We start from the raw sequence: 18,516 nt of genomic DNA, 5'->3' as shown, positions 1-18,516 counted from the left end.
TTTGGGAATTCAAAAGAGGTTGGTTCCAACATAACAAATATCCAAGGATTATTTTCCACCCTTTGAACATTTTAGTTTGCATGTTTGAGAAATTTAAATTTTGGACTTTAGTTTGAACTTGAATTTGGATTGCGATTTGGATCAACCGAGGATTAGCAACAGTAAGAGTGGTGACGTGGCACCATTAACTTAGGATTACTGTAGCTTAATTATTCGGGCGTCATAAGGAGATCACCTACTTCGTGAAGATCTACCCTAGTGAGGCAAGTCCTTCGTGGGCGATGGCCATGGTGGGATAGACAAGGTTGCTTCTTCGTGGACCCTTCGTGGGTGGAGCCCTCCGTGGACTCGCGCAATCGTTACCCTTCGTGGGTTAAAGTCTCCATCAACGTGGATGTACGATAGCACCACCTATCAGAACCACGCCAAAAAATTTCGTGTCTACAATTGCGTTTGCATACTCCAATCCCGTCCCTTTACTTTCTTGCTACTTGCATGCTTTACTTTCCGCTGCTCATATATAGTTGGCGTGCTTGCTTGAAATGTATTGTGAATGTTTAAATTTGTGCTAAAACTCCACCTTAACTTGAAGAATTAAAAAACTGCTACTTTTCTTTGTTGAGGGTCTAATCACCCCCCTCTAGACACCTCTTCTCGATCCTTTCAAAATGCCTCCTAATGCTTTCACTGCGCCTTGGTAGTTCACTACTACTCCGGAACACATGGATTGACCGGCATGTATCCTTCTTTGCTCATGTGTGTGTCCCTACGGGGAAATGCCATGTGTTGTTCCTTTAAGTCCTTGTAGCTTGCTATGACTTGGGTTCATACATTGATGACCGACACGTGCATTGTTGGGTTAGCTATGCCTGTCCATGTACGTTTGTGCTACCTTGGTTTATGACTTGTCATGTCGACCCGGGTTCTCTGTCATATGGATGCTAGCATCACAATCATATACATGAGCCAAAAGACGTAAACAGTCCCAGCCAAGGTAAAGGCGACAGCCGTGGGTTACCGTGCGTGAGGCAGCAAAGTGATATAATATGTCTTATGCTAGATCGTTGTGACTTAGAATCGGGATTCCGACATGAGCCAAGGAGGCATTGTGGATGCTTGAAGGATCTAGGACATTGGGAATCATAATTCAACAACTGTTGACATCAGATCGCTGTGGAAAATCGTGGGTTGCTGAGTTTTACTATTTTCTAGTTCCTTCAGCGCCCAGATTCCTTCATGCATTTCTTTGGCAATAATTAATCCATCCACGGTTGTTTTGTCAAAATGAAATTAACTATATTTTTTTTTGAACAGAAATGAAATTAACTATAGAGCAACCTCGAAACTTTTGGCCACCAAACATCTGATTCGTTCACTGTGGAAAGTGCACCCCACTGTGAAATGCTACTTTTATATTCCTATCAACAATAAAATCAAGCAATATTTTGGAATAGAACAGCTTCAGACAAAAGGGAGTCTTGTGTTAGATATTAGGGGCTTGTATTTCTTTATATTGTATGGATAGTTGTTTGATTCACAGCATTGTAATTTGTAATATGTATTTTTGAAAATTGCATTATGCTTTAAAAAAGGAATTCCACCGAGTCCTGTTTCTATAAAATACATTTATGGTTTTTCATGGTGCTAGTATAAAGTAATTTTAAGTATTATATGATGCAAATGAAATGAAAAAGAAAAAAGTACGTACTCCATAAGTAGTAACAATATGTGACATACCCTAAAAAAAATGTGACATAACTGTAACTATTTAGAAAAAGAATATCAGAAACAAAAAAGGCTCGGAATAGAAGTTTCCGACCACGGTTGCCTTCTTCTTCCTTCCACCCTCTCCTCCATCCCTCTCACGGAAGAGAATAAGATAACCACCGCCATGCTCCCCCACATGCCCATGCCCGAAGAATTCATCCCCATGCGCCCCCGTGACCCAACGAGCCATCGAAGCCAATAGATTTTCCAACCACGCATGGAGCGAGAATTCAATCTTCGCGTGTGACCGGTCTCACCTGGAATTCCTGCAAGGATCCACCCAGGAAGAGGAACAGAGCAATCCCATCGCCACACATTTCTCCCCGCTCTTCGTACGGCGGAGCCGCCATAAACCTCCCCTAAAGCTCCCTCATTAGCCTCTGATCATCATCTGTTCCGCCAAGAATCCCCCAAGGCAAGAGGGCCCGCTCCAAGATCCGATCCTTTTGTGAGTTGTTCAATCGCAATCCCTGTAAATTTCCTAGGAAAGAAACCAGGGATCGTGGACGGAGGCGGGAGACAACTTCCATTTCCCATCGGTTGTTGGCGTGGCTCGCCGCGGTATTTTCTGACAAGGGGTGGGAAGGGAGGCCCGTACGGTTCTTGATCCCGTCGAGACCCGCAGCTGTCGACGCCAATGCAGCCGGACCCTAAAGGCCCGGGGAGGGAGAAGGCGCACGCTCGGCTGCCGCCGCCGGTGACGGCGCCGTCGGTGGGGCGGCCGGCGTCGGTGCTGCCGCACAAGACGGCGAACGTGCGCGACCACTACCGCATCGGGAAGAAGCTGGGGCAGGGGCAGTTCGGCACGACGTACCTGTGCGTGGCCAAGGAGGACGGCGGCGAGTACGCGTGCAAGTCCATCCCCAAGCGCAAGCTGCTGTGCCGCGAGGATTACGAGGATGTCTGGCGCGAGATCCAGATCATGCATCACCTGTCGGAGCACCCCAATGTGGTTCGCATCCGCGGCGCCTACGAGGACGCCCTCTTCGTGCACCTGGTCATGGAGCTCTGCGCCGGCGGCGAGCTCTTCGACCGCATCGTGGCCAAGGGCCACTACAGCGAGCGTGCCGCTGCCCAACTCATCAGGACGATCGTGGGGGTGGTAGAGGGGTGCCACTCGCTCGGTGTCATGCATCGGGACCTCAAGCCGGAGAACTTCCTCTTCGCGAGCACGGCCGAGGACGCCCCACTCAAGGCTACGGACTTTGGGCTTTCCGTCTTCTACAAGCCTGGTTGGTTTCTAGTATTTCGTTAAATTATTTGATTTGATTTGATTGATGCAACAATTAGCGATGCACTTGGTGTTAAATTGATCTTGGTATTCACAGCAACCTTATCAATACGCCATTTGAATAGATTGCTCAGTTGAGAAATGAAAATATCCATACGGTTTATATTTATTTGACGAAAATTCAATATGATATGGTAGTTTGACGGAAAATCAATAATGCTACTCCCTCCGATCCATATTAATTGTCGCTGATTTAGTACAACGGTGGGAGTGCTGTAAATGCTATGTGGTTTGACTGTTTTGATCTTTGAAGTCAATTTTGTACTCTTTTACACAACAGAGGTATGTTACATAACCATATTCTTTTGTAATGTTGCCCAATAATCTGATGGAAATTAATAAAGTCGCAATAAGTAATTCTAGCCTGGATTAGAGGATAAGTTTGGTAAATGGGTATCAATACCTAATATTGGTCAAATATGGTAGTAGAATATTGTGGGCTATGAGTGGTTTCCAGTTATTGACTTTGGCTGGGAAACATTAGCAATTTCGGGTATATGGGTTTCCATGGGCTGGACATCTAGCTTCTACGTATGTGCTTACTGTTGTGTTACTGTACCATAGTTAATTTTTCTTTTTGGCAGAATGCCAAAGTTCAGTGCGGCTAACTAATCCACTAGTACCTTAGTTCATGAGACACAACTTCGTAGGATATGAAAGTACATGTTAAGCTGTATTGCGAACTGCGATGTATGGATTCTTTTTGTCCTCCCCGCTGAAAATTGCTGCAGACAGGAGAGCTTACGTTCATAGGGTTGCACTTTAAAGAATGACATCACTGCAAAAAATTCGATTGTGTTGCAGGACGTTGCTCAATATTTTCTAGAACATATACACTGTTAACATGTCGGTGCAGCTAAATCACTGGCCACCCACATGTTTACAAAATCGAGTCAATAACATGCCAAATAACAATACTTCCTGGCTCCATACATGGGCACTGTGCAGCAAAAGAATGTGAAACAGAATTACATAAACAAGAACAAGATACAGTTTTATAGTCAATAAAACTAGACAACTGAAGGAACTTTGCTTCACGGAGCTGTTAAATGTATATTTGAGGACATGTGGGACAACTTAATGATTAATATTTTTTCAAGATAAATTTTTGTTGCTAGTAGAACAGAATTTGTCAAAGTCGCACCTGCGCTGCCATGCTTAATTTAGTGCATAGTGACTGGTTAGTGGAATCTTGAGTTAATGCGGTCTACTATTTTATTTCTCTAGAAATGATTAATAGAACTGGCACTAAAAGTTCGTTGACAATGAAAACTCTCCCTTCTCGTTTTTCAGGAGATAAATTTGCAGATGTTGTTGGGAGTCCCTATTATGTTGCACCTGAGGTGCTTCTAAAATGCTATGGCCCAGAAGCTGATGTCTGGAGTGCCGGAGTAATTCTGTACATTTTGCTGTGTGGTGTGCCTCCGTTTTGGGCAGGTAGATTATTTACTGTTCGAACCATTGAACTGCTAGGTCTAGATCTATTATCATTTGCCAACATTACCATGTTTGAGTGTATAAAATCTGCTTTTCTCCTCTCAGAAAGCGAATCAGGAATTTTCAAGCAGATTTTGCGAGGTAAGCTTGACTTGGAAACTGAACCATGGCCTAGTATCTCTGATAGTGCTAAAGATCTAGTTCGTAAGATGCTTATCCGTGATCCTACAAAGAGAGAGACTGCTCATGAGGTTCTGTGTAAGTCTTGCTCTGTCCTTCCCTGTGTCACATAAGTATATTTTTACTAATAATAACAATGCTGCATGCATCTCTGGATGCAGAGACGGGGGAGGTTCTCCCTTCCATTATCTGAAAGAAGTGATAACAATGGTATTTCCCATGTCAGGTCATCCATGGATTGTTGATGATTCTGTTGCACCTGACAAACCTATTGATTCTGCTGTTTTGTCAAGGCTGAAACACTTCTCTGCAATGAACAAGCTGAAGAAGATGGCATTGAGGGTATGGAATCTTTTTGTCCTGTTAGTGACATGCAGCAGACATTGCACGCTAAATTCACTACTCTGTCTTTGCACTTCAGTAGAGTTAGTGCTCTATTACAACATTACATTATTGCCTCCTTTTTCTGACACTTCTATTATACATACGAACACTGACTAGAATGCGTTCACTGAAAATGGAAGTCTCAAGTGAAATTTGTTTCATAATTATCACGCATATGTAACGAAGGAAATTGAGATTTTAATAAGAAATATAAATTATTGTGTATCAATCTTGTCAGTGGGCCTTGTCTCTTTGTGATTTGTATGATTGTACAATCTTGTTCGCTTAGACTCTTGGTGAAGTGGCATCTCGCAGAATAATGTGGTAATATTTTTGCAACTGCTGAATAAAGATGGCAGCAAAGTGCAACGTGAATTATCTTGTACCTTGATCTTTTCAGGGACCAAGCGTGTTTGTGTTCTTGCAGGTCATTGCTGAAAGTCTATCTGAGGAGGAGATCGGTGGCTTAAAAGAGTTGTTTAAAATGATTGATACTGACAATAGTGGGACAATAACTTATGAAGAACTGAAGGATGGCTTGAAAAGGGTGGGATCCGATCTAATGGAACCTGAAATCCAGTCTTTGATGGATGCGGTTAGTGCTACTGTCTTGTTGAGTCCATCGGTCGTAATTGCAGTCCAGCACTTTTTAGATAGTAGTACGCACCATTGAGTTTTATCCATCTTTTTCAGGCTGATATTGACAACAGCGGATCCATCGACTATGGTGAATTCTTAGCAGCTACATTGCATGTGAATAAACTGGAGAGGGAGGAAAATTTGGTGTCAGCATTCGCATTCTTTGATAAAGATGGAAGTGGCTTTATAACGATTGATGAGCTCTCGCAAGCATGCGAGAAATTTGGCCTTTCTGACGTTCATCTTGAGGATATGATCAAGGATGTGGATCAAAATAATGTTTGTCTTTTTAGCACTGTTTTTCACCACTCCATTCTTCTCAGCTGTGACTTATAATAGACTTATCACTTGACATATAAATAATTTTGTAGGATGGACAAATTGATTACAGTGAGTTTGCGGCTATGATGAGAAAGGGCAATGCTGGTGGCTCCAGTGGGACCAGTGGGGCTGTTGGGGCAGGAAGGAGAACCATGAGGAACAGCCTGCATGTGAATCTCGGCGAAATATTGAGGCCCGGTGGAACCACCTAACTCGTATGTGAGAGGGTTGTGCTTTTCAGATACTGCTGTCTGAAGTGTTCACCTGAATCCATCGGAACAAGTGATATAGTTTGGCCACTGGGACGCTGTTGAATTTTACTAGTAGTACTAAATAGTTGAGCAAAGCATACTATGGTATTTTTAGTCTAACAAAAAATTAGGTGTTTAACATGCCATATAAGTTTCTTATTGTTTTATGATGATAAATTTATGTTTGTATCCGTATCAACTTTTGTTGTTAATGCACAAATTATTGTTGGATTTTTGGTTAAGGTAGGTATTGATTTTGTTCCATACGTATATTCTAATGGCTTGTATTTTAAACATGTGCTTGTAATAGAGACAAATTTGTACGAAAATACACAGGTGAACATGGTTCTACGCGCACCCACATGAATAATAATAAATTCAAAAAAAATACTAGAAATAAACAAAAAAAAATCTGAAATTCTGGTATATCAAACTGACATTGGGGTATTCTGGAGTGAAGAAAGTACAATCTGACGTTACTATTCCTTTAAATAGTGTTTTTGAATATAGCACATATTTTGTCTTTTTTGCCTAGATTGCCATGGGTGTCATTTCTTTGTGAAACATCATGCTCAAGTAGAATGCTCGACCATGTATACTACAAAAAAGATTCAGTTTTTTTTATTTTTTCTAGTATTTTTTTCCTATTTACTATTCATAGTGGGTGCATGTGGAACCATGTCCCAAATTTGTACTATTAGTGTCAGTTATTACTTGAATTGAAAGGGTGGGCGACACATAATGTGCAACATTGCTCTTGAAGCCAGTGTGAAATTGTAACCGTAACTGCAGGTTTTGTGAGTCAGAAATCACAAACTTTCTTAGATAAAGAGCTAATATTGCATTCATTAAGGATTGAAATGTTGCAGGAGCATTAGTCAGCCCAAATGGCATAATTATGTATTAAGAAAAGCCCATATGAATAGAGAATGCAGTTTTAGATATATCCTCAGAGGCCATCTAGAATTTGATGATATCCACTTCTCAAATCAATCTTTAAAAATATTTTTGCTCCTTTCTATTTATCCAAAGGTCTTCTATCACTGGTATAGGGTAATTTCTTTTGACTGTAATTACATTGAGTTTGCCAGTGCAAAGCCTCCAAGACCCATCTTCTTTTTCACTAATAAAGTTGGAGAGGGGTATGGGCTATTGTTTTGGTTTGCATAAGGATTTCATAATTTTAGCCTCTGTTGTGACTTGTGAGTGAAATTGTGTGGTCACAAAACGTCAAAACCTAGTAGGTGGTAATGTAGAAGGTTCACCGAATAACTGCTTCTAGCATACCAAATTGCAGTCTGCATATCTTTTGGTTTTAAACACTCCAGGTGACTTCGAATATAAGGAGATACCCTTGACACAAAGCTGCTTAAGTAGTAATCTTTAGGAATGGTTGGTTTGTCTCCCCTCATTAGGTTCATAGCCTACTCAAATGGATCAATGTAATCAGCCAATGTAGATGATTGCACTAGACTATGAAAAGTCCTCACATTATCGCGCAAATACTGGTAGAAAACCTCTTAGTCAAGTAGGTACATGACCAATGCCAAGGCATATAGTGTACCATGTGCCTCTTTACCATTGTATAGTTGGTCCTTTCAAATAGGATATAGCTAGCTCAGTTATGTGCTCTGAAGAAGTTCTAGCAGATGCAAAATATTGCTCCAAGTTCTGTATCCAAGCATTAACATTTAGACCATCAAGTTAAGAGATATTTTACTTGGCAGGTTTGACAATTAATACTACTCTTCTATGGTCAACATGGGTAGTAGGCCTCTGTCTTCTGAAATTTCCTTCCACAACTTTCTTTTGCACATATTCTTCATACATTATTTGTTGTCGTGCTATGTGGCCTTGACTCTGTGCACCTTCAAGGCTTGTATTGCCATAATTAGGATGTCTATAGGGTGTTTTCCGGGTGATCCAAGTTAAGCTCTTTTCCTGTATGTTCCCTTAACACTTCAGAGCCTCCAGTTGGAGGTGTTTGCTTTTCAGCTATATAAATGGGCGGTGGTAGTTGGTTGGGCCGGCCAACTGCTACACTAACAGGGGTTGCTTTGTTTGAAGCACTATATTGGTCAGATTGTTCTTTAGTTACTTCCTCTTCTTGTGGCCAAGGATCCAAAAATAGGCGTCTAAAATTGGCCTGGATCTTATCGAAGTTCTTTTGCATTGTGAGAAATTTTCTATTCACCGTTGCTATGAACTCCTCGAACTCCTTACGATCTTCTTCTCGATTTCTCTGTAAGCTTTTGACATCAAGTTCGAGGGACTCCAATTTCAGATTTGCGTTGTCCCTTGAATTAGTCACTTTTGGCCTCTTGCTTTCTTGTAGACGCACACTTGTAGAAAGGACAAGGGTTGGGAAGGGAGGGATTGAGTCGGTGTCCTCCTGTCACCGGTCTACCACCGCCTTTCACCGTCTACGGCGCGGCTCGTCTTCAAAAGATGCACGGTCAGGTAGCAGGGTTGCTAATTTAACGCTGAAAAAACACTCTTTAGCAGCCAGACTGCACCGCTGACTGCACCCAAACTGGTGCACGAAAGTACTGTAGCTTGCCACAGGCAATTAGGTTTACAACCAGATTACATCAAGATGGTCTCGGAATGAATGGAGAACGTGGCCTTATGGCCATTACAACAAGGAGCGGGTGAAAAGTAAGAATGAAAGAAGAAAATGTGCATGACGGGGCAACAACGATGCTCGAGAGCTTGGGGACCGTCCGATGGTTGATCGACGTTTGACAAAGATGCTCATGAGGTGAACCGGTGTCTACCTAGGAGAGCCGTTAGATGCTTGATGGGCGGCTCAGGATCCATTCGAAACGCGGGAGCAGGGGAGCTGGTGCCGCTGATACATTCAGTTAAGTTTAGTTACAGAACCTGACAGTGAGTCAGAAATCACATACTACTGTGCTAGCAAGCAGCTCGCAGCTTGCAACTTGCTGAGATCCATCCGGGAAAGAAAAACAAGCGGAAGCATGGCAACCACCCCGGGTGGGGTGAATCTATCTATCTATCCATGGATGCGAGAAATCTGAGGGCATAGGCTACCGGTGAAACGCGGCCGCAGGTGATGATGAAAGCCATCTTGAGGCCAGCAGCGTTCCCACGGATGGATGAGGTGCAGGAATTTTCTTGGCTTTTGTTTTACACGGTGCACATAAACATGGGGAATTGCAATTGTGCATTAAAAAGGGGGTGATGAGTGGGGCGATGGACGGACAGCCAGACATTGAGCCATCCAAACCTCCACCCCACACCTCATATCCCCTCGTGCCACCCATTCAAATACGAGTCCATTGGCCTCAGCGAGGCAGAGAGGATAGCTAGCACCTTGAGCTTGAGGTCAGTGGCAGGCAGGCAAGCAAGAAAGGAAGAAGAAGAAAAAAGGACATGGCATCTGCTACTCTCCTCAAGTCCTCCTTCCTCCCCAAGAAGGCCGAATGGGGCGTCGCGCGCCAGGTCGCCGCCCCGAGGGTGTCCATGGTCGTCCGCGCCGGCGCCTACGACGATGAGCTCGTCAAGACCGCGGTACGTACGCTGCAGGCAGCTTCTCGCCGGCCGAATTACACGTACTAGTATAATTCACTGATGGACTGGAGTGGACTGGACTGACATGCTGCTGCTGCTTTGCACGCACGTGCAGAAAACCATCGCGTCGCCGGGGCGCGGCATCCTGGCCATGGACGAGTCCAACGCCACCTGCGGGAAGCGCCTCGACTCGATCGGCCTGGAGAACACAGAGGCGAACCGGCAGGCGTTCCGCACGCTGCTGGTCTCCGTCCCTGGCCTCGGCAACCACATCTCCGGCGCCATCCTCTTCGAGGAGACGCTCTACCAGTCCACCGTCGACGGCAAGAAGATCGTCGACATCCTGGTGGAGCAGGGCATCGTGCCCGGGATCAAGGTGGACAAGGGCCTGGTGCCGCTCACCGGCTCCAACGACGAGTCTTGGTGCCAGGGCCTCGACGGCCTCGCCTCCCGGGAGGCCGCCTACTACCAGCAGGGCGCCCGCTTCGCCAAGTGGCGCACCGTGGTCAGCATCCCCAACGGCCCCTCCGAGCTGGCCGTCAAGGAGGCCGCCTGGGGCCTCGCCCGCTACGCCGCCATCTCGCAGGACAACGGTCTGGTGCCCATCGTGGAGCCGGAGATCCTGCTGGACGGGGAGCACGGCATCGAGCGCACCTTCGAGGTGGCGCAGAAGGTGTGGGCCGAGACCTTCTACCAGATGGCCCAGAACAACGTCATGTTCGAGGGCATCCTGCTCAAACCCAGCATGGTCACCCCCGGCGCCGAGTGCAAGGACAGGGCCACACCGGAGCAGGTCGCCGACTACACCCTCAAGCTCCTCAGCCGCCGCGTGCCGCCCGCCGTCCCCGGCATCATGTTCCTGTCGGGAGGGCAGTCCGAGGTGGAGGCCACGCTCAACCTCAACGCCATGAACCAGGGGCCCAACCCGTGGCACGTCTCCTTCTCCTACGCCAGGGCGCTGCAGAACACGTGCCTCAAGACGTGGGGCGGCCGGCCGGAGAACGTCAAGGCGGCGCAGGAGGCGCTGCTGCTGCGTGCCAAGGCCAACTCGCTCGCGCAGCTCGGAAAGTACACAAGCGACGGCGAAGCCGCTGAGGCCAAGGAGGGCATGTTCGTTAAGAACTACAGCTACTAATCCAACCATTCCAATCAACACTACTACGTACGTTCGTTACCAAAGCAGAAATTCAAGATGCATGCATGATGATACTACAGCTGCAAGTGCAAAGATCGATCGAGCTGGGAGCCTCAGCCTGAGATGATGATTACTTGTATTTTCTAGATCTTTTTTTACTCGTTAATTTGCCTCTCGATATGCACAATTCATGCTACAGTCCAGTAGATTATTGTAAAGCTACTTTTACGTGTGCGATCCATGGATTTGCATGGTTACTGCAAAATTTTGCATGTACGTACGTACACCATGAATTGGCGATGAGGTTGGCGCTTGGCAGCAGGGCGTTTGTTGGGTTCGTCGTAGGCTCGCAGCCATACCTATGTGATCGTCTTGTCCCTGACCTGGAGCTCCTATGGAAGATCGAAAGAGAGTGAAAGAGACTATTCTGTGCAGCGCGCAACCTCCTGCTTTTCCTTCTTTCTCAATGGAAAACAAAGGCAAGACGTGGTGCAGCCCCGTCTACCGGACTGTGCCATCCCACGATCGAGGGCATGCCTCGCACAGCGGATTCCTATGCCACGGGATCGCACGCCTCCTCAGCCTAAGAGCACCTAGCCAGATTTGTCAAATCCGGCCATCTATACGCACAGACGCGTCCTGAAATGCCCGCGGATGCATCCGGACGGGTTCTCATATCTTGTGTCCGGCATCCACATATCTCAAATCCGGATTCTCAAAATCATGCAAATGTGTTAAACTTCGTATTGTAGTTTTACTGTATAATCCATACCATATTGGTATGGGACTTGTATGACATCATTATATATACTCCCTCCGTCCATATCTAGACTTATTTTAGTTATAGATACGTCCATTTTATTCATTTCTAGGACAAATATTTCTAGACGGAGGAAGTATGTGATAGGCCATCCCATAGAGGGTCGGGCCAGTTCCTCCCAAAACCTATGTTTTACATGGTATTGAGTCTAACCTAGGTTCTACACCCCATCCGCCGCCGCCGCACCAAAAACCCTAAACCCTAGGGCCGCCGCCTGCGCCATGACCGCTTTCTGAAAGTGCAACTATCCCTGGGTGGTTTTGGTAATTCCTAACAACATATAGCTCATTGAGCTAATGATATCTCAAGATAAATATTTCAGGAAAGCTCAATGATTGGCATGGCATAGATTAGAAATGTGGACCCCTCAAAATGCTAAGGACAGAAGACTGGCTCAAGCTCTAAAGCTCAAGACTCTACATTTTATTTTTAGTGATCCAAGATCACATTGAGTCCATAGGAAAAGCCAATACTATTAAAAGGGGATGAGGTGTTTCTTAATGGGTTGCTTGCTCAAAATGCTTAGTGATATGCTTCAAAAACCCTCAACCACTTTCTCATATCCACATATGTCCCAAACCAAAAGTCAAACTCGGCCTCACCGAAACATTCTATCCGGCGCCACCGAGTTCTCTTGACATAGCCACTGCCAGAAACCCTAGTCACTTCGGTCTCACTGATAGGGATCTCGGTCTCACCGAGATGGGATTGCAAACTCTCTGTTTTCCTTCGTAACGTTTTGGTCCAACCGAGATGAGCGATCGGTCCTACCGAGTTTGCAATGGAAACTCTCTGTTTCCCTTTCGTAACGTTTCGGTCTCACCGAAATGAGCGAATCGGTCCCATCGAGTTTGCCTGACCAACTCTCTGTTAGCTTATTACCAAAATCGGTCCCACCGAGTTTGTGTAATCGGTCTCACCGAGATTACGTTATGCCCTAACCCTAATGAAATCGGTCCCATCGAGTTGACATGTCGGTCCCACCGAAAAGCCTAACGTTCACATTTTGAACTGAATCGGTCCGACCGAGTTTCATTATTCGGTCCCACCGAGTTTGGGGATTTGTGTGTAACGGTTAGCTTTTGTGTGGAGGCTATATATACCCCTCCACCCACTCTTCATTTGTGAGGAGAGCCATCATAACATGCCTACATTTCCGGCATACATTTTCTGAGAGAGAACCACCTACTCATGTGTTGAGGTCAAGATATTCCATTCCAACCACATAAATCTTGATCTCTAGTCTTCTCCAAGTTGCTTTCCACTCAAATCATCTTTCCACCAAATCCAAATCTGTGAGAGAGAGTTGAGTGTTGGGGAGACTATCATTTGAAGCACAAGAGCAAGGAGTTCATCATCAACACACCATCTATTATCTTTTGGAGAGTGGTGTCTCCTAGATTGGTTAGGTGTCACTTGGGAGACTCCGTCAAGATTGCGGACTTGAACCAAGGAGTTTGTACGGGCAAGGAGATCGTCTACTTCGTGATCTACCCTAGTGAGGCAAGTCCTTCGTGGGCGATGGCCATGGTGGGATAGACAAGGTTGCTTCTTCGTGGACCCTTCGTGGGTGGAGCCCTCCGTGGACTCGCGCAACCGTTACCCTTCGTGGATTGAAGTCTCCATCAACGTGGATGTACGATAGCACCACCTATCGGAACCACGTCAAAAATCTCCGTGTCTACATTGAGTTTGCAACCTCCAAACTCCTCCCTTTACCTTCATGTGCAATGTTTTACATTCCGCTGCTATACTCTTAGACTTGCATGTGTAGGTTGATTGATTGACTAGTGCTAAGTTGCTAAAATCTGCCAAGACTTAAAATTGGGAAAATGCTAGATTTTTATTTGGTCAAGTAGTCTAATCACCCCCCTCTAGACATACTTTCGATCCTACAACCGATTCATTATTCGGTCCCACCGAGTTTGGGGATTTGTGTGTTAACAGTTAGATTTTGTGTGGAGGATATATATACCCCTCCACCCACTCTACATTTGTGAGGAGAGCCATCAGAACATGCCTACACTTCTAGCATACATTTTCTGAGAGAGAACCACCTACTCAATTGTTGAGGTCAAGATATTCCATTCCAACCACATAAATCTTGATCTCTAGTCTTCTCCAAGTTGCTTTCCACTCAAATCATCTTTTCACCAAATCCAAATCCGTGAGAGCGAGTTAAGTGTTGGGGAGACTATCATTTGAAGCACAAGAGCAAGGAGTTCATCATCAACACACCATCTATTACCTTTTGGAGAGTGTTGTCTCCTAGATTGGTTAGGTGTCACTTGGGAGTCTCCGTCAGGATTGCGGACTTGAACCAAGGAGTTTGTACGGGCAAGGAGATCGTCTACTTCGTGATCTACCCTAGTGAGGCAAGTCCTTCGTGGGCGATGGCCATGGTGGGATAGACAAGGTTGCTTCTTCGTGGGCCCTTCGTGGGTGGAGCCCTCCATGGACTCGCGCAACCGTTACCCTTCGTGGGTTGAAGTCTCCATCAACGTGGATGTACGATAGCACCACCTATCGGAACCACGTCAAAAATCTCTATGTCTACATTACGTTTGCTCCCTCCAAATTCCTCCCTTTACCTTCATGTGCAATGTTTTACATTCCTCTGTTATACTCTTATACTTGCATGTGTAGGTTGATTGCTTGACTAGTGCTGAGTTGCTAAAATCTGCCAAGACTTAAAATTGGGAAAATGCTAGATTTTTATTTGGTCAAGTAGTCTAATCACCCACTCTCTAGACATACTTTTGATCCTACAAGTGGTATCAGAGCTACGGTCTCCATTGCCTTGATTTCCATAGCTTTTGGTGATCATAGCCTTGGTTTCACAACCTAGGAGAGTATGGCGTCTAGCGAGGGAAATTACCACCGTAGAGGTCCTTACTTTGATGGCACCAATTTTGCTAGTTGGAAGCACAAGATGAAAATGCATATTCTTGGACATAACCCCGCCGTTTGGGCTATTGTATGTATTGGCTTGCAAGGTGAATTCTTTGATGGGAGAGAATCGAACCGTGAAGCTACCGCGGAAGAGTTGAAGATGCTGCAATACAATGCTCAAGCTTTTTGATATTCTCTTGAACGGCTTGTGCCCCGAAGAATTCAACAAAATCAGCCGTCTTGAGAATGCAAAGGAAATTTGGGATACTTTGATTGATATGCACGAGGGTACCGACTCCATCAAGGAATCCAAATTGGATGTGCTTCAAAGTCAACTTTACAAGTTCAAAATGAAGGATGGTGAAGGTGTTGCTGAAATGTACTCTAGGCTTGCTCTCATGACAAATGAGATTGCCGGCTTAGGAAGTGAAGAGATGACCGATAGATTCATCATCAAGAAGATCCTAAGAGCCTTGGATGGAAAATATGATACCGTGTGCACATTGATCCAAATGATGACCAATTACAAAGAGCTCAAGCCAATGGAAGTCATTGGAAGAATTGTTGCTCATGAGATGTCACTTAAGGATAATGAAGAGCTCCACAACAAGTCAAGTGGTGCTTAAAAAGCCTCATGTGATGCTCCCACATCATCAAGTGAGAAACAAACCTTCAATGAAGAATTGAGCCTAATGGTGAAGAATTTCAACAAGTTCTACAAGAATAGAAGCAAGGAAAGAAGTTCCAAGTCAAGGTCCTACAATGACAAAAGATCTTCAAGTCGTGAATGAAATTGCTACAATTGTGGAAGACCCGGACACTACTCCAATGAGTGTACAGCTCCCTACAAAAGAAGGGAAGATTCTCCCAAAAGAAGAAGTAGAAGAGAAGAATCACCACCAAGAGAGAGAAGGAGTAGAGATGATCGTTATGAACGAAGAACCTCTCGGAGAAGAAAGGATTCGGAAAGGAAGGACAAATCATCAAAGAGCTACACAAAACGAAGACATCAACTCACGTTGGTGAATGGGTATCCGGCTCAGACTCCGACCATCACTCCGAAAGAAGTTATCACTCTGACTCCGAAGATACTCAAGATGAAGGTGTTGCCGGTCTAGCACTTGTGTCAACCAACTCCTACGACATAATTGACTCACCTAATGAAGGAATTGGAAGATGCTTCATGGCTAAAGGCCCAAAGCTATCACACCCCGAATATGTTGATTTCAATAGTGATGAAGATGATTTGCTAGGAGATGATGATTTACTTGTTGACAACTCTAGTTATGAAAACTATGATGAACTTGCTATTAATCATGCTAATCAAGATAAAACGAGTGACGATGATAAGAAGGAGATTGAGCGTCTAACTAAAGAACTAAACACTCTTAAGTTAGCTCATGAAACTATCTTGGAAGATCATCGAGAACTTTTAAAGATCATGAGAAGCTACGGTTTGAAAAGCTCAACCTTGAGAAAGAGCATGGGTTCTTAAAAGCAATCAATGATGATCTTCGCAAAAAAAGTTCTTCTTACATTGCCAAGCGTTTACTCTTGTCTACTTACATGCCACAAGTAAAATCTAGCAACAAGAGTAAGATAGATTCTTCATCTAGTAGTAACAATATTCATGCTAAATCCAATGTTCTTGCTTCTAGTAGTTCTCTTGATTCCACTAATGATTCTCTTAGCCAAGTTACACTTGAGCAAGAAAATAGCTTATTGAAGGGAATTACAGAGAAAGGTATTTACAAGAGCCTTACCGGGAGTAAGCAATTTGAGGAAATTGTACGCAAGCAAGGAAGGCACCGGAAGAATCAAGGTGTTGGTTTTGAACGAAAGTTCAATGCCAATGGAGTTGAGTGGGAATAAGATCAATACCCCAAGACGAAGTTTGTTCCCCAACAAGATAAGTATGATCCTACTTCTTTCCAAGGAACTCAAGCTCAAGATGATCTTCCACCACAAGACCACAAGCAAAACGCAAGGACAAGCTTCAAGAGGAGATTGATGCATTTGAAGAAGCTCCCAAAGCCTTGGTCAAGTGGGTTCCCAAGACTACATCAAGTTCTACTACGTCAAGTACGACTACAACTCCAAGGATTCCCATCAAGATGATGTGGATCCCGAAGAAGAAGAACTAGAGAGTTCTTGAAGGTGACTCCGCCAACATACTTCACTCATATTCTTTGGCAAGGACATGTGCAAACAACTTCCACATATTGCACTAGTTCAAGGAGTCACAAACCCTCTTGTTGGTAAGACAAGGGACAAGGTAACCTAATGCTTCCATGGACATCATCTATGTGTACATCACTCTATGTCTATGTATATCCTTGTTTGTTCCTTGTGGGACTAACCCGTGTAGGTATTGAAAGTGCAACTCACTCCAATGGATTGCTCCGAATGATCTACATCAACATTGAGCATCCACATCTTCAACACCTACATGAAGTCATCATCGACAAAACCCAAGGTTATTACATCCCTCTTAGGGGAGATATCACATCTAGGGGGAGCTTTACTCTAACCAATTGAGCTAAAGCAACTCTAATGGTGTGAACACAACAATGCGTTATGTAAAAGTGGTAACCCCACTTGTGCTTAAACGATGAGTATCACCTATGATCAAATGTTCTCATTTGACTCCTAAGTCAATATCCTCATATATAGATGACCTAGTCATTGCCAATTGCTTGATAGATGCTAGAGTGTTTGTGCATGCTTCGTCACATATTTCATTTGCCATTATATTGTGTGAGCATGTTGGTTGCATATTTTACTCATTCGAGGACATCCATTTGTTGCTTTGATTGTTTGGTTTTCTCTCTTTTGCCAAATGGATGGACAAGAATGCCCAAGAACACCCTCTAGCTATCTATGCTTTTCCCGTCTCAAACTCTATTCATGCTACATCACAAATTTTGATCAAGTCAGATTCGAACCACTCTGTGTGAGGAGCACTCGGAGTCCCCGATTCGTCATAGACTTAAACTTCCAAAACCTCTTTGTGCATTTCGGTATGACCGAGCCATCCACTTCGGTCACACCGAGTTCACTAAGTTGATCTCGGTTTTTCATCTCGGTGCAACCGATTTGAACTTTTCGGTCACACCGAGTTGTAGTAACCGCTTGCGATTCTGCATCTTGGTGCCACCGAGTTGTTCCACTCGGTCACACCGACAGGGTCGAGATATATAAACCCACGAGTGAGATTTTGGAAATTTCTTCAAACTCCTCAGCCTGCGCGTGTCCTTCTCTGCCTCCTCGGGTCTCCGGATCGTCTCCTCGCCACCAGCGACCTCCCGCCACTGGTTTTCGTCGGCGTCAACGGAATTCTGCTCCGCCGTTGTCGCCGTAGCGAATTCCTGCCGAACTAGGGTATGGGTTCGACTCTTTGTGCTATTTCCCTACTTCGATTCGTAGCACATTGCTTTGCCATGATCTTTACCACGTATGAAAACAATCTATCCAGAGAAAACATCCTTTAGGTTAGATTTGATTCAAAAATTTAGGGTTAGGTCTCTGTCGAACTCATCTCGGACCGACCGAGTTGTATAAATCGGTCTCACCGATTTGGCTTAGGCCATTGCACATGTGCTTTTCGGTCTGACCGAAAATTGCAAATCGGTGCCACTGAGTTCGACTCTCTGTGAAACCCTAGCAATCTCGGTAGCACCAAACTGTGACTCGGTCTGACCGAGTTCACTAGTTTAGGTTCCAAAAGTTGCTTCGGTATCACCGAGTTTAACAAATCGGTAGCTCCGAAATGCTTTATGTGGAGAACTGAAACTAAGTTTTTGACTCATCTGTTTTGCAAAAACTCTGCACTTTGTGATGCTCATCCACTCTACCTCATCTACAT

General features: G+C 44.7%; 2 protein-coding genes across 2 annotated transcripts; both read left to right on the top strand.

Moving 5' to 3' along the window:
- Nucleotides 1-1,801: 1,801 nt before the first annotated feature.
- On the top strand, nt 1,802-6,512 carry LOC109770385 (calcium-dependent protein kinase 28). The gene is made up of 7 exons (XM_020329087.4): nt 1,802-2,999; nt 4,352-4,495; nt 4,601-4,753; nt 4,902-5,017; nt 5,487-5,654; nt 5,753-5,977; nt 6,070-6,512. Exons 1-7 carry the CDS (start codon nt 2,405-2,407, stop codon nt 6,229-6,231), a joined length of 1,563 nt encoding a protein of 520 aa, XP_020184676.1. The 5' UTR covers nt 1,802-2,404; the 3' UTR covers nt 6,232-6,512.
- Nucleotides 6,513-9,391: 2,879 nt separating this feature from the next.
- On the top strand, nt 9,392-11,204 carry LOC109770387 (fructose-bisphosphate aldolase, chloroplastic). The gene is made up of 2 exons (XM_020329088.4): nt 9,392-9,804; nt 9,920-11,204. Exons 1-2 carry the CDS (start codon nt 9,667-9,669, stop codon nt 10,937-10,939), a joined length of 1,158 nt encoding a protein of 385 aa, XP_020184677.1. The 5' UTR covers nt 9,392-9,666; the 3' UTR covers nt 10,940-11,204.
- The last annotated feature ends 7,312 nt before the right edge of the window (nt 11,205-18,516 follow it).

Source organism: Aegilops tauschii, chromosome 5 (genome assembly GCF_002575655.3).
Source record: "Aegilops tauschii subsp. strangulata cultivar AL8/78 chromosome 5, Aet v6.0, whole genome shotgun sequence".
Lineage (NCBI taxonomy): Eukaryota > Viridiplantae > Streptophyta > Magnoliopsida > Poales > Poaceae > Aegilops > Aegilops tauschii.
The sequence above is the reverse complement of the archived record's forward strand: the minus strand, read 5'-3'. Positions and strand labels throughout refer to the sequence as shown.